The following is a 16925-nucleotide window of genomic DNA, read 5'->3' as shown; positions in this document are numbered from 1 at the left end:
CTTGATCACAATCCTTAGAGTCCTGATCTTGCCCCATGTGACTTCGCACTCTTCCCAGAAGTGAAGATGAAGCTGAAAGGGCGGCGTTTTGCATCCGATGAGGAGCTTCTGGCAGCATGGGATAAAGAGTGTGAAAATGTAAACGAAGAAAAGTGGCAGAGTTGGTTCAGTGACTGGTTTCGACGTACGAAGAAGTGTACTGAGTGTAGTGGAAATTATTTTGAAAAAGTCTAAAGCGTTCACTCACACCTCAAAAAACTTTCTTAGTGCCCTTTGTACCATAGCGTACATGCTATGAGGCCATCCTCTCAGGTTGAAGGTCCGTGATCATAAAGGATAAGGATTGGCACAGTAATTTTATGATGATGATGATGATGATGATTGTTGCTTAAAGGAGCCTAACATCTAATGGTACAAAATGAGACGAAATGTAATGACTAGAGCCCGGATTTTTATGCATTAATAGGTTAGAATGCAAATTTACTGAAGCGAGTAGCAAGTATAGTCTACCTTCACAACGATTATGCTATGGGGTTTGCATAAACACGAGGGGTTCGGCCCATCAGAACCCCTATAATTTATGTTACCCTTGCTACATTATGGAAGAGCGGGTGGCCGACACTTCCTACCAACCAAATTAATTTGCAATCTAACCTGTTACTGCATAAAAAGCCGGGCTTTAGTAATGACAGTTTAAAAGTTCGAAATCATCCACTGACCAGAATAAAAAACGTGATGATGAAGAATGAATGGATGGATATGAATTTAAAACAATCAGTGGATCCGACCCACAAACTATCATGAACAATAGTATTACTGAACGAGGGACTGCTTCTAAAGCACAATCCTGAATCGAGGATGCTTGTTATCTAAAGGGGTCAAAAATCCACGTCAACGGCCCACTAGGAAAGTAGAACCACGGCATTTGTCATGTTGCAATACTAATCAAAAGTAGCGTAGACTCACGGTGTTCCACACGTTAAGGTACTACTCACAAGTATTGTACGTCGCACAAGTAACGCAGTCCTGTGGTGTTTCTCACACAATGGCGCCACTCATAGGCAACGCAAACTCGTGTTGTTCCTCACCTAGGTGTACTAATCACAGGCAACGCCCAGACCCGTGGTGTTTCCCACAATGGTACTAAGCATGGGTACTGGAAAACCCATACAGACTCACCTTCTGTTGCTACTGATCACAAATCTATTGTGTACCTAACATAGTGGTACTGTCCGACTCGTTGGCTGAATGGTCAGCGTACTGGCCTTCGGTTCAGAGGTTCGATTCCCGGCCGGGTCGTGGATTTTAACCCTCATTGGTTAATTCCGATGACGCGGGGGCTGGGTTTTTGTGCTGCCCCCAACATTCCTGCAACTCACACACCACAATCACACGCAGTTACCTATACATGGCAGATGCCGCCCACCCTAATCGGAGGGTCTGCCTTACAAGGGCTGCACTCAGCTAGAAATAGCCACACGAAAATTAAAAAAATAGTGGAACCACTCGCAAGTAAAGGCGACCCATGGTGTTCCCCTCGTGATGGTACAAATCACTAGGTGTTTCATGGTTTTAATACTATCATCCCTTGGTAGCACTTTTTAGTCGCCTCTTACGACAGGCAGGGGATACCGTGGGTGTATTCTTTATCTGCGTCCCCCCCACACAGGGAGTATACAGTAATTTGTTAATGTATGTTTGTATTTGTGTATTTTTGTATCAACGCTCTGGTTTTACATGGTTCTATTTTCTGTTCTTTAACTTTATAAAAATATGACGTTTTGCTAGAATAGCGATATACAGTAGTAGCGGCAGAATATTTGGTATTATCCTGCTTCATAACTGTTCAAAGGAGAACTGAGGATGTTAAGCCCCTAACAAAATAAAGGCATCTTACTTCGTACTTAATTCTTTACGGCAATCGTTAAAGTAATTATTTTCCTGGTGCACGGTATCGACCTTTATGTATCGTCTTACGTTCTTTTGGATTTCCCGCTGTGATAATCAGCAAACCCACAACGTGGTAGAAAACCGCAGATGGGGAATAACTTGTATAAAATGCTGATTTAAATTGCAGATTACACAGGTCACTGAATAATATTAACAACATCCATTGTTGTGTAGCTCCTTTTACCCGTGATCTGATAAGATATGTAAGGTTCTTTCCTTGTCCATATAAATATATGTCAGTATCTGTTATTTCATGTACATTTCAAAATGCATCATACTTCGTCATCACCTCGGATTGAAAACCAAGCTGTCCGAATGGTCCAGGCGTAGATAGCCTGCATCCTGAGGCTGCCTCGCACTCATTTTCAAGTTAATCCTATCTTTCTTATTTTCCTTATCAACCCCACGTCACCACCTTGCGTTTTGCTAAAAGAATAGACTGTATATGAATTAATTAACACACCTGACTGTTGCTAAGTTCCACAGCGTCAAAAATATTCTCCTTGTGGAAGTTATAGCCTAGATGCTCAGTAAGAAGTGACCTCCTGAGTATATAACACTTGGTCCCCCAATAATGTATATTTACAATGATGCCAACTGACTCACCTGAGTGTTGCGATGTATCACACCGTTACACATGCTCTCTTACTGGAAGATGTTGTAACCGTACAACAGGGTTACAGATTCCATTCAGTATTTATTATTATTATTATTATTATTATTATTATTATTATTATTATTATTATTATTATTATTAACCCGATTCATTAGATTTTATATATATTCTGTTTCTCATCATTTAGACTGTAATAATTAGGTATCACGTATATTATTGTATTTAATCATAGGTTAAGTGAAATTTGTTTGTAATTATTCTGTATTGTAGTAAGTGACATTTGTTGGTTTCATATTGTCATGCTGTGGCTTGTAACTCTGGCTAGATGAGCTGGCATAGTATTTTGCAATCGAGGCTATGTTTAACTGTGCAATTAGATTTCCCGGTGACGCATTCAGCATAGTCATTTTCAATCCGCTTGGGTACGTTTAGACGACACATGACTGATGACATCAGTGCGTGGGCACGTGATTGCGACCAAGTGTCAGTATTCGCCAGCTACTGTATGTCGAAGTGGAAGGGATGAACAGTGAGTAGGGAGATGAGTCGTCATCGCGAGGTGATATAAGTTGATGCAACGGTGGGGAGAGGTATTCATTTCATATTCAGTTCATAGTATTCAGATCATATCGTTCAGATCATATCGTGCAGATCATATGTAACAGTCAGATGTATCAAATGGAAGAAGTGGTCTTAGTGTGATGGTCAGAGCTAAGAGTTGTGTTTTCAAGAGGTCTTGTAATAATCGAGGAGGTCTACAAGTGGTGGTTGTATCCGAGCAGAGACGGGTACTATGCAGATAAAGAAACATCATCTTCTTGTGAGGATGGACTTCACAAGATGTTTCAATAATATTTTCCAATTTCTTATAATATATTGAGTGGACGTAATTACATTGGAGCTCCCTACACGCGTACATGGTATGTAGGCCAACTCCTTGTTATATAAGAAGATAACAGCAGACGGCTCCCGACTTCAGCTCATAGGTTTTCCCAAGAATTTCAAGTTCAACAGCGGTGTAAGCAGACATCAGGTAATTAAAGCATCAGACATGTTATGCATTCATAACATGAAGAAGAATGTAATCAGCGGCGATATCACATCTCACTTCAAGTTCATGCCAATAGCTTTTTTGTTTAGATTAAATTTTCCTTTTATTAGTAGCGCAAATCTCACGATATATTTTTTTTGTTAAATTAAAAGACGTCAATGATTGTTCATTGTGACGTAAATTATAGTCATAAACTCAGTTTTATTTTAATTATAATAAGTGATTCCAGTTCCATGTACAATCCTCAATTGTGGAAATGCAACAGTAATTTAATATTTTCCTGATCCATATCCCTGTATATTGCCAGATATGTGAGTTTATCACCTCACGCCTTGAGATAATTGATATAAGAGGTATGCTCTACCGAATTTTGTTGTTTTTCTTAAAACAGCAACTGGCGCTCAAACAAATGTTATTTATATTGTGTGGAAGATATGAAGGTATAAGAGTAGTAGTTGGAGTAGCCACAATGTATGTGTTCAGTGAGAACAGACGTCCCCAGGGGTCAACACTTGGTCCCCCACTAATGTATATTTACAATGAATACAGCTGAATCACCTAAATGTTGCGATGCATAACGCCGTAAAAAGTATTCTCTTCATGGAAGCTATAGCCTATATGAGAAACCTATTTCCAAAAGGTACCACATCCAAACGTAAAAGTTTACAGAAGGCAGAATAACGCGCAGAGTGTAAAATTTCAATGAAACATTCTTTTGAGCGCATTTTATTGTTTACATTTTTGTAGTTAAAGAAATATTCGAGAGAAATGATGGATTTGGTACTATTTGGCACTTAAACTCTAAACACTTCCATTTCACTGCAGTAATCAGAAAATCGACTGTATTTACATACACAGTGATCAGATTTACTTATTGACATTGCAGGCTCAGATATGTATACTAAATGAAGTGCTCGAACACAACAATGTAAACTAAACAAAGTGTTCTGTTGTTGCTGATCACGTGCCCTGGAAATGTCTTCTAATTGGCTGCATGCATGCGTTATGTTCTGGAATATTCATCTCGCCGGATTTGGTACTTCTTGGCATCAAAAGTGATTTTCAACGCCCTATTTGATATCGATTTGCGCCAGTTTCACTACATCCTTTTCTTTTATATTATAGATCTTCCTACCAACGTATGATTTTCATTATCTCAATTTTGAAATTTTTCAATTTGGTTTAATTTGTTCAGTGACGAGTGACCTCTCCAGGGGATAACACTTGGTCCCACAATAAAGTATATTTACAATAATACCAGCTGACTCACCTGAGTGTTGCGATGTATCACACAGTTACACATCTCCTCCCGGAAGCTGTGTGTGTTCAGTGAGAAGAGATTTCCCCAGGGATTATCACTTGGTCCCCTAATAATGTATATTTACAACAACACCAGCTGACTCACCCGAGTGTTGCGATGTATCACACCGTTACACATGTTGTTCTCCTGGAAGCTGTATGTGTTCATTGAGAAGAGACGTCCGCAGGGGTCAACACTTGGTCCCCCCAAAATATATATTTACAATGATACCAGCTGACTCTCCTGAGTGTTGCGATGTATCACACAGTTACACATGTTCTCCTCCTGGAAGTTGTATGTGCTCAGTGAAAAGAGACCACCCTAGGGGTCAACAACACTTGGTCCCTCAATAATGTATATTTACAATGATGCCAACTGACTCACCTGAGCGTTGCGATGTATCACACAGTTACACATGTTTTCCTCCTGTTCAGTGAGGAGACATCCCCAGGGATGAACACTTGGTCCCCCAATAATGTATATTTACAATGGTACCAGCTGACTCACCTGAGTGTTGCGATGTATCACACAGTTACGCATGTTTTCCTCCTGGAAGCTGTATGCGTTCAGTGATAAGAGACTTCCCCAGGGATCAACACTTGGTCCCCCAGTACGGTATATTTACAATGATACAAGCTGACTCACCTGAGTGTTGCGATGTATCACATGTTCTCCTCCTGGAAGCTTTATGCGTTCAGTGATAAGAGACTTCCCCAGGGATCAACACTTGGTCCCCCAATAATGTATATTTACAATGATACAAGCTGACTCACCTGAGTGTTGCGATGTATCACATGTTCTCCTCCTGGAAGCTTTATGTGTTCAGTGAGGAGAGACGTCCTCAGGGATCAACACTTGGTCCCCCAATAATGTATATTTACAATGATACCAGCTGACTCACCTGAGTGTTGCGATGTATCACACCGTTACACATGTTCTCCTCCTGGAAGCTGTATGTATTCAGTGGTGCTCCTCTTCCCCAAGGGATGGGACTTGGTCTCGGAGTAACGGCCTTACGACCGCTGCTAGTCGAACTTCTTCCATTGCTGTTGTTGATACAGTCCACAGTCTGCAACGTGCTGAGTTGACCCGGCGCCGAGCCATGTCTCGACACATCCCCCATCTGCAGGAGAAGAAACACAGTAACATGAAGTCGAGTACATCGAAGGCAAATTGTTAGGAAATTCCAAACAAAGAATGCGTTAATACACTCAATAAATGTAAGTGATTTTGGCAGTCAAGAGTGCTTAAAATACTGCATACCAAATAGGGTAAAATTTTACTCTCAAGGGTGTAAAAAAGACGTTAAAAATCCAACATGGCGCAGCTCACAATACGTTAAACAAGGCTTGCCAATGTCGGCGTGCCAAGACTGTTGGTATGGACTGGTTAGGTCCAGCTAGGCACTTGACACAAAACACTGGACTTAACATTGTATTCCTGAAGGCACTTTACATTGGTGGATATGAAATGAAATGAAATGAAATGGCGTATGGCTTTTGGTACCGGGAGTGTCCGAGGACAAGTTCGGCTCGCCAGGTGCAGGTCTTTCGATCAGACTCCCGTAGGCGACTTGCGCGTCATGATGAAGATGAAATGATGATGAAGACGACACATACAATCAGTCCAACCAGCCCCCGAGCCAGCGGAATTAACCGATTATGGTTAAAATTCCCGACCCTGCCGGGAGTCGAACTCGGGACTCCTGTGACCAAAGGCCAGCACGCTAACCATTTAGCCGTGGACGGTGGATATATTCACTTCATAAAATAGATAGGATTGCTTCTCTGATTTGACATGATTATGACAATATTACATGTGTGGTCCTATGACACCGATTCATGCAATTAACCAGAATAAGAAGAAAGTAAATTTTTTTCCAGTGTTTGGCACTCCAAATAAATTTAAAATAATAATTATCGAGCGAGTGGTGCGCGGATTGGGTCACGTAGCTGTGAGCTTGCATTCGGGAGATAGTGGGTTCGAACCCCACTGGTGGTAGCCCTAAAGATGGTTTTCCGTGGTTTCCCATTTTCACACCAGGAAAATTCTGGGGTTGTACCTTAATCAAGACAATGGTTTCTTCCTCTCGACTCCTAGCCCTTTTCTATCCTACCGTCGCCATAGAACCTACCTGTGCCCGTGCGACTTAATGCAAACCGTAAAAGGAAATGATAATAATAATAATAATAATAATAATAATAATAATAATAATAATAATAAAGATAAAAGTGTCTGATTTTGGCACTTGAAAAAAAAACAATGACTTATAATCATAAAATAAGAAAACTGTCTATACCAACGTTGGCTGACGGCCAATGAGCACTCTCTTGTTGGACGATATGGCGTTATGGTAGTGTACACTGTGTTGTGTGGCTGCCTATATTACAGGCGCCAGTCCATGAACTCGCAGACTAAATAAAGTCGTTACGACCGTGTGTCTGCACATTGAATATTTTGGCGAAGTTTCCGTACAGTTATCCGTTTCAGGTATAATGACCATCTGCATATTTTTTAGCTTTGGTGTCCGTCTGTTTGTCTGTCTGAGTTTTTATAACTGTAAACATACAAGATGTATTTCTAGCAAACTTCGTATTTAGAATCCACCTGTCCTTGAGTAGGTTTTAACGCCAATCTTCTTCTTCTTCTTTTCTTTTCGTACCGCTTTTCCCACAACTGTGGGGTCGCTGGTGCGAATTGCGTAGTACTTGTGAATTTGGTCCTGTTTAACGGCCCGATGCCCTTCCTGACACCACCCCTATATGGAGGGGTGTAATCACTATTGCGTGTTCCTGTGGTGGTTGTTAGTGTGGTATGTTGTCTGAATATAAAAAGGAGAGTGTTGGGAAGGACACAAACACCCAGTCCCCGAGCCAGAAGAATTAATCAGAAGCAATTTAAATCCCTCACCCGGCCGGGAATCAAACTGGGTCCCTCTGAACCGCAGGCCAGTGCGATGACCATTCAGCCAAGGAATCGGACTAGGTTTTAACGCCCATATTATTTCTAAATCGTCCGGATCAATGGCTAAATGGTTAGCGTGCTGGCCTTTGGCTACAGGGGTCCTGGGTTCGAATCCCGGTAGGGTCGGGAATTTTAACCATCATTGGTTAATTTCGCTGGCACGAGGGCTGGGTGTATGTGTCATCTTGATCATCATTTAATCTTCTTCACGACGCGCAGGTCGCCTACGGGAGTCAAATCAAAAGACCTGCACCTGGAGAGCCGGACATGTCCTCGGACACTTCCAGCACTAAAAGCCATACGCCATTTCACGTTTATTTCTAAATCGCTGAATGGACTGTGGTTTTGAAGGAAGACGAAACAGTTATTTTACACTCTCAGAAAATACACATGACGAACCTTAATGGAAATGAACTTCTAAAACTTTTTATGTCATGTGCACCTTTTGGATAAGAGGTTTTGCAGTCTAAGTCCCAGCGGACTTAGCTCAAATGTGGGCGCAGTTTGTAATGTACTCATTTAGGATTGTGTTATCAGGTGCATATGACGTCAAAATATCACTTGGAGTTAGCGTTTATAAAAAGATTATTCCCATTTCGTTAAATTGGGTCTATCAAAAGACTGTATATAACAAACGTTTAAGAATTTGTTATTTCCGTTATTTTATGCCTGTACGTATTTGTCGTACGGCGGATAATAAAGGAGATGTTTACGAAAAATGGGATTTTTAGTCTAAGTCCCTTGGAACGCTTGGTGCATGTCACTTCAAGAGGGGTTAGCGTGAATAAGTAAGGAGCCATTTTACTCTTTTCAATAGCACAGATAATAAGGGATGTTATCATCAACAATGTCCGACTCGTTGGCTAAATTGTCAGCGTACTGGCCTGCGGTTCAGAGAGTCGCGAGTTCGATTCCCGGCCGGGTCGGGGATTTAAACCTTCATTGGTCGATTCCAATCGCCCGGGGGCTGGCTGTTTGTGATGTCCTCAACATCCATGCAATTCACACACCACACATAACACTATCCTCCACCACAATAACATGCATAAGATGTCGCCCACCCTTATCGGAGGGTCTGCCTTACAAGAGCTGCACTGGGCAAGAAATAGCGACACGAAATTATTATTTATTATCATCGACGATGTGTTTGATTGCGTCTTCCGCAACAGCGCCACTTCAGTGGTCAGAGAAACAACAATATGTAACCGAGAACACGGAAAATTTCGCAGAACCTTGTACAATAAACTCTGTAATCGTCCTCATTCTGTCTCGAAATTGTTCCGCTTTATCGAACTTCACGTTACATTCACGTGCTTTCGTAGAAAAATATCACTTTGACATGCTGTTTGAATACAGGCATGTAACTTCTCATCAATTCGTGAATGAAACATGTAATGTACTACGAATTCCCGTACAAATGTTAGTGGATAAGTAAATCTCTTGATTAAGCTATCACTAGGGTCGAAAGTTGAAGACCTATATGTTCCCTAAAATTGCCTAAAAAATCTACCCCCCCCCCCACAGAAAAACTAAAAACTAGCAAAAAATTACGTACAAATGGGATCCAAATTAATTGATAATTTTAGCTTTAATTACATATTTAATGAAGAAATACAATGTTTAAAAATTGCAGAATTCTGATGGCATGCAACATATAGTGCAATAATACGAGATGAGTGAATTACTTCTTCTTTCAGACAGTGTATATTTTTAGATTAACTTAATTTTTTTAAAAAGGAATTCCGTGTTTGTTAAAAAAATATGAAATATTTTCCTCTACCTAGAATGAATTCAGCGAACTCGCAATGGACATCCTGCATGAAGATATTGCAATTAGTATAGGCTTAACTGGAATCATAACTGGCTTAACCACAGTAGGGTTACAGAAAGTGGAATTCGGAAACCTTACCTCAGTTGGCTTTTCAGTATATCACAATAGTCATTTCCAGGCTCTTGGGTGTAAAGAATCGTCGGGTTTTTTTGACAGCACGTTGCGAAGGTTATGTATTTGCCCCAAATGGAACATATTAATTGCCTTTACACAAATAAAGTGAAAACTCTGCGGTAAATTAAGAAATACCGTCGTTACTAGAGAAATATCTATACGTACTTATGGGCTGTAGACAGGACTCCCGTATTCCGCTGCTCGTGCCGTCTTCTGTTTCTTTCTCGAGGTCCAGGACTAGCACCGACGAATGGGAGTGCTATGTCTGTGAATTGTCATTATCTTTGTCCATATGACTAGCGCGGGCAGTTCAAACAGCAAAATAGCGTGATCCCTGGACCAATAAATATATAATTTAATGAATGAGTTAGGACACAAAACGACTGAGCAACATGAAGAAAACGACACTTAATTAATTCAAACAACTTAAGTGAGCAAAGACATCACACACGAAAGTGTTAGACAAACAAAACACATACGGAAGCGCTGCAACGTAGCAGAAAAAAAGTTGTAAGGTAGTAAAGTATGTATCCATATTATTCTCTGCAACTAAAATATTGGGCCGATGACCTTAGATGTTAGATCCCTTTAAAAAACAAGCAACAACTAAAATATTTCGAACTATTTCTTAATTTACCGCAGATTTTACACTTTATTTGAGTAAAAGCAATTATCATCTTCCATTTGGGACAAATATTACAGTGACATTTCCTAGATACCTTTGGTCTACATCATGGGACTCATAGGATAGTTTGTAGGGGGGAGGGGATAGACCTTGGGGTATGTAGTATTCTTAATATTTTGGAAGATGAATAGCGACTTCTATTCCACGGTAGAATACCACACACGGTATCCCCTACCACTTCTACGTAATACCGATTTTTTAATCATTTTCTTGAAAGAAAAACACCTGATTATATTAGACTTTTTCCTCTCCCTGAGAGCTAGGGGGGAGGTGGGGGCGCGTCCCCACCTTGCCCCCGGGCTTGGGCGCCCATGGTCTACATAACACGCTGCGAAACGTCAAGTAACTTCCCTCCACGTCAACGAATGTTAAGGGTTCATACTTGAATCAAGTGAGATCTTCCTCTTCAAAAAGAAAACCGAGCTCGATAGCTGCAGTCGCTTAAATGCGGCCAGTATCCAGTATTCGGGAGATAGTAGGTTCGAACCGCACTGTCGGCAGCCCTGAAGATGGTTTTCCGTGGTTTCCCATTTTCACTCCAGACAAATGCTGGGGCTGTACCTTAATTAAGGCCACGGCCGCTTCCTTCCAACTCCTAGCTCTGCCCTGTCCCATCGTCGCCATAAGACCTATCCGTGTCGATGCGACGTAAAGCAAATAGCAAACAAAAAAACCTCTTCAAAAACACTCACATCAAAATTGTCTCCTTGCAATTTCACTTATATTGCACACAATTTGATACCCCTGTTTTTTTTCCAAGAACTACTTTCATTTTTTCGTTTCACTTTCTCTCTGTTGAGATATGGTACAAATACATGTATTTACTAGAGAAAAGATGTTTAAGAGGTGATGGATGAACAAATGATTATTGGAGCTGAGAATCGGCAGTAAAAATGTAGTCGAAAGAGGTAAAAGGGAAAAATAAAACCCCACCATTTCCTGGCCTACAATGAACATAATATATTATGTTGAGTCTTGTCTTCGGACTTTCGAGAGAAAAAAAAAGAAGATATTTTTTATCCACTTCCGAGCCCTACTTAAATACTCTTCTTTGGCTACGAGAAGCAACATGACGTCAATCGTGTGTGATGTAACGAATAAGCAAGCCTTTTAAAGCAGTCTCCAAGAAGTTCGTAGAAATAAACATCAGATCGCAGCACGATCGTTATCAAAGGAAAAGAAGATACTAACATTGGAATAACACAGGATTTACAACAAATATAATTTATATTGCAATTAGGAAAAGGGGAACAAACTGGAGAAATATTCTTGGGTAGTTAAGAACTAAGCGGCTACAAATGGATTGGTGAAAGTAAAATACAATACATGGATACATGCAAACAGGTGGTTTATAAAGTAAGATATAAACCAACATCACAATACAATACGTGAATTAAAGCCATGACTTTCTTAAGCTCGTAAGTTTAGTCGCTTAGGTTTTGAGATAGCGGTTATTTATTTATTTATTTATTTATTATTTATCGTATGATGTGCACAGATAGATTATATAAATAAGTATACGATATATACACAATATATACAAGCAGAAACCTATAGTTCCAAATCAAGTCCATTGATCCATTTTAAGGCCTCCTCAGTTGCGTTGTGTATGTCCTCCAAAGGACCTTGAAATGCTCTCCGTGGACACTCGGCAATTACGTGGTGGATGGTCTGTGAGGTAGCTCCACAATCACACCCAGAAGACTTCTGCCAGCCCCATTTATAAAGAGTATAGCCGCATCTTCCTTGATTGACTCTTATCCTGTTTAGAGTCCTCCATTGACGTCTGGGTAGATGGAATCCGGGAGGTTGAACATGAGTCACAAGATGTTGATTGGGAACAGAAGACTGCTGCCATTGGTGTAACCAGGCGTTCGTGATGGAGAACCTAGATTCTTCCAGTGTAAGTGCAGTGCGCCAGGGTGGGAATATAATAAGAATTTTATTGGAGCCAGTGGCCATATAAGAAATAAATAAAATATCTTTCCACTTATTGTCACCAAGTTTGTTTGCACTTTTAATTGTCATGTCCACTATTCATTAGCGATCTGGGTGATCGTTTGTTGCCTACGCTTGCACTGTAAAGCATAATACTTCTCACAGTTTTGGTCACAGAGTCTGCACACGCAATCCGGGCCTGGTTCATGGTAATTCAAGGTCTGGCATACTTTATGATGAAACCCATGTATGGTAAACCTCGTAACTGTATGCCGTAAGTCATATTGAATGTTATAAACCATCGGCAGATTACCGATAGTGAAGCAAGACTATCGAATGAAGACATTCAATAGTTTTCATTCGATTTGAAATTGGTTAGAGAATAGTCAAGTAAATTTTGTACTGCGGTGCTGAACTGCTAGCAACTACAACGATCGAATGTTGAAATGTGGATTCTTGTATTATACTATCGATTTGTATAGCATGTTTGTCTTGTTGGTAGTGATATAAGCGGAAATATAGAGACTAGTAACAAACATTACACAATGTTCAAGTGAAGTGATCGAAAACTAAAATACGTTAGTCTATAAAATAAGATAAAAATTGCCGATTAAAGTAATTGTGGTCATTATGATTCATTTTAAATACAATTAATTTCTGTGTCCCAACCACAAATTAATGAATGTATGATCGTTTGTTCATAAAATAACAAAAAGTTAGATAATTTCAGACGAAGGTTATTTTCCACCTTATTGTTATAATAATAATAATTTCGTGTGGCTATTTCTAGCCGAGTGCAGCCCTTGTAAGGCAGACCCTCCGATGAGGGTGGGCGGCATCTGCCATGTATAGGGAACTGCGTGTTATTGTAGTGGAGGATAGTGTTATGTGTGGTGTGTGAGTTGCAGGGATGTTGGGGACAGCACAAACACCCAGCCCCCGGGCCACTGGAATCAACCAATTAAGGTTAGGTTAAAATCCCCGGCCCGCCCGGGAATCGAATCCGGGACCCTCTGAACCGAAGGCCAGTACGCTGACCATTCAGCCAACGAGTCGGGCACATTATTGTAATGACACCCCATATGAAAATAATCGATCACTATTGATCTGCATTTATTGAACCTCATCCTTGGTGAGTTATTCCAATCCCTAATTCACCTTCCTATAAACGAATATTTGCCCCAATTTGTTCTCTTGAATTCCAACCTTAATGTCATATTTTGTTATTTCATACTTTTAAAGGCACCACTCAAACTTATTCGTCTGTTAATGTCATTCCACGCCATCTCTCCACTGACAGCTCGGAACATACCACCTAGTTGAGCAGCTCGTCTCCTTTCTTCCAAGTCTTCCCAGCCCAAACTTTGCAACATTTTTGTTACGCTACTCTTTTGTCAGAAATCACCCAGAAAAAATCGAGCTGCTTTTCTGTGGATCCTCTCCAGTTCTCGAATGAAGTAATCCTGGTGAGGGTCCCATATACTGGAACCATACTCTATTTAGGGTCTTACCAGAGACTTGTATGCCCTCTCCTTTACGAGTAACAAATACAGTAGAGACAATACGCGACACTTACGGATTTCGCCTTGCTAAAATGGGAGACAATTCGACGGTGGCGCTCTTAGTAACTTGACCTGAACAAATCGCGCTGAATTCAAATATCAATGGAAATGTATATACGGAGATGGATAAATAAATTACGTCTAGAAAGAAAGTGGTATTGAGATATTAACTTCGAAGTTGCTAAAGCAATTCTGGATAAATGAATGAAGAATTATTTAAAAGGTTATTATTCAAAGACTGAAATTAGACACATAAACAAGATATGAAGTGGGCTGCTGTGAAATGGCTTGATCTTTCATTTATGCATTACTTTTTTAGCTTTAGCATTCCTGCCTGAACTTTTACGGTTGGATTTGTCTTTTTTCTCATTTTAAAAAACATTGTATGATCACATTAAGACACTTGTCAATAAAAATATCGGCACATTCCTTACACACATGATGCAATGAATTAACATTTAAAAGCTGGATAATTTTCCTCTTAACATGAAGCCTACTAACAGAAAGATAATCTATAAAATTCCGGCTTTAATCTGAGAAGAGGGATTAAGGAAAGAAAAGTATGATAATATTGTCGATAGCGATCCTTTGAAGAATATTTACGTACAATTAGAGTAAAAATGTAACATACCCTTGGCTGTATAGTCGAGGATTTTTAAAGTCGCTGGCCTGGAAATGATCTGAACAGATCTTATAATTCTTATATAAGCGTAACGTCCCTTATTTCTTGTACACCTTATCCAAATAACTTCTGTGACATTTCAAAACCCACAGATCACACCTACAACAACACATCGGCATTGAAGGTTAACTGCTGCACTATACAATAAAATATGCGTAGTACATTTTATGCCAGTTAAAATATGGGTCGAGCAGGTCAGAAGATTATGAAGTACTATAAAAATCTCTGTCACTGGAAGAATATATATGCAAACACAATATTACTTACATGTTCTTGTCACGAGGGAACCTGAAGAACGACCGCGCATTTTTCTCTACTTCATAGTTACTGCAGCCAAACACAGCACATATTTTTCCCCTCATGTTGAGAGGAGATATCAAGGAATGACACACGCTACTATTTTATTATGTCAACTCACTGAAAACGCATAAATTACACCAAAAACTTCACACACAAATACACGTGCTCTTATTAGAGAATCAGTACTGTTCAGGTCTATCCGCTAGATTGTGCTCCAATAGCTGTCCCTCGATATCTCGCTCAGTGTCGCGTATTGTCTCTACTGTATTTGCGAGTAACCATGTGCAGAGATCTGTACCCTTTATTTGCAATCATACTTATGTGATTACCCCAATGAAGATCTTTCCTTATATTAACACCTAGATACTTACAATGATCCCCATAAGAAACTTTTACCGCATGAACGCAGTAATTAAAACTGAGAGGACTTTTCCTATTTGTGAAGCTCACAACCTGACTTTTAACCCCGTTTATCATCATACCATTGTCCGACTCGTTGGCTGAACGGTCAGCGTACTGGCCTTCGGTTCAGAGGGTCCCGGGTTCGATTCCCGGCCGGGTCGGGGAATTTAACCTTAATTGGTTAATTTCAATGGCACGGGGACTGGTTGTATGTGTTGTCTTCATCATCTTTTCATCCTCATCACGACGCGCAGCTCGCCTACGGGTGTCTAATAGAAAGACCTGCACCTGGCGAGCCGAACCCGTCCTGGGCTATCCCGGCACTAAAAGCCATACGACATGTTATTTCATTTCTCATAATCTTGTAACTTATTAATTACTCTATAGAGAATAACATCATCTGCAAAAACATTATCTCTGATTCCACTTCTTTACTCATATCACTATATATATATGTGTGTGTGAAAACATAAAGGTCCAATAACACTGCCTTGAGAATTCCCCTCTTAATTATTTCATGGTCAGATAAAGCTTTGCCTACTCTAATGTGAATACAGCAAACTAAACTAAATGAAAAGAGAACATATTTTCCTAGGACCACGTAATACTGCATATATTAATTTAAAAAGTATTCTTTTCAGTGAAAGTTAATGTTCAATCATGAAGAGGTTCGTGGTTAGTATATGGAAAGTATTTATAAAAACTACAACATGATTATCTATTTATAAAGTGCACAATAATAAAATGTCGTTGATCATTATACAAATTTGAGTCAGAGTCTGCGAGGGGGAAATAAATCCGATCATATTATTCACTTTATTAGTTTATGTTCATATCATAATTCGCGCCGGTCAAGGGGCTTATGCCAAAAAGTATAGAGTCTACTATCAACTCTGACTTTATTCCAAGGCAAAAGACCAGGCCGATTTCAGCGCCGACAAGTGGCAACAATTGGAATTTGCGACCCGAAGGAAATGCCAACGGAAACAATCGGTTTTCAACGGTAGTTGACGACTATCGAATAATTCGATAGTTTTCATTCAATAGTCCCGTTACTATTTTGAGGTAATCAATAATAATTTAGCGCTCGGGTAATCAATCAATTCAATTCAATTCAATTCAATCCAATCCAATCCAATTCAATTCAATTCAATTCGATTCAATTCAATTCAATCCAATTCAATTCAATTCTGGCCTGCATTTAGGGCAGTAGCCCTGGTGGCAGCTTCCCTATCTGTTGTTTTTCTAGCCTTTCCTTAAATGATTGCAAAGAAATTGGAAATTTATTGAACATCTTCCTTGGTAAGTTTTTCCAATTCCTAACTCTTCTTCCTATAAACGAATATTTGCCTCAATTTGTCCCCTTGAATTCCAGCTTTATTTTCCTATTGTGATCTTTCGTACTTTTAAAGACACCATTCAAACTTATTCGTCTACTGATGTCCTCCCACACCATCTCTCTACTGACATGTCAAGAGCGTGAACGTGCATTACCTTCTCTAATGTCAATTTACACAGCGGAAATTCTAG

General features: G+C 39.9%; 1 protein-coding gene across 1 annotated transcript in view; it reads right to left on the bottom strand.

Moving 5' to 3' along the window:
- LOC136885938 (uncharacterized) overlaps window positions 1–16925 on the bottom strand; it is a 446708-nt gene that overhangs the window by 13749 nt on the left and 416034 nt on the right. The window contains exon 2 of the mRNA XM_068230933.1: window positions 5819–6040. Within this exon, the coding sequence (XP_068087034.1) occupies window positions 5819–6040 (222 nt within the window). The remainder of the gene's footprint in view (window positions 1–5818; window positions 6041–16925) is intronic.

Source organism: Anabrus simplex, chromosome X (genome assembly GCF_040414725.1).
Source record: "Anabrus simplex isolate iqAnaSimp1 chromosome X, ASM4041472v1, whole genome shotgun sequence".
Taxonomy (NCBI): domain Eukaryota; kingdom Metazoa; phylum Arthropoda; class Insecta; order Orthoptera; family Tettigoniidae; genus Anabrus; species Anabrus simplex.
The sequence above is the reverse complement of the archived record's forward strand: the minus strand, read 5'-3'. Positions and strand labels throughout refer to the sequence as shown.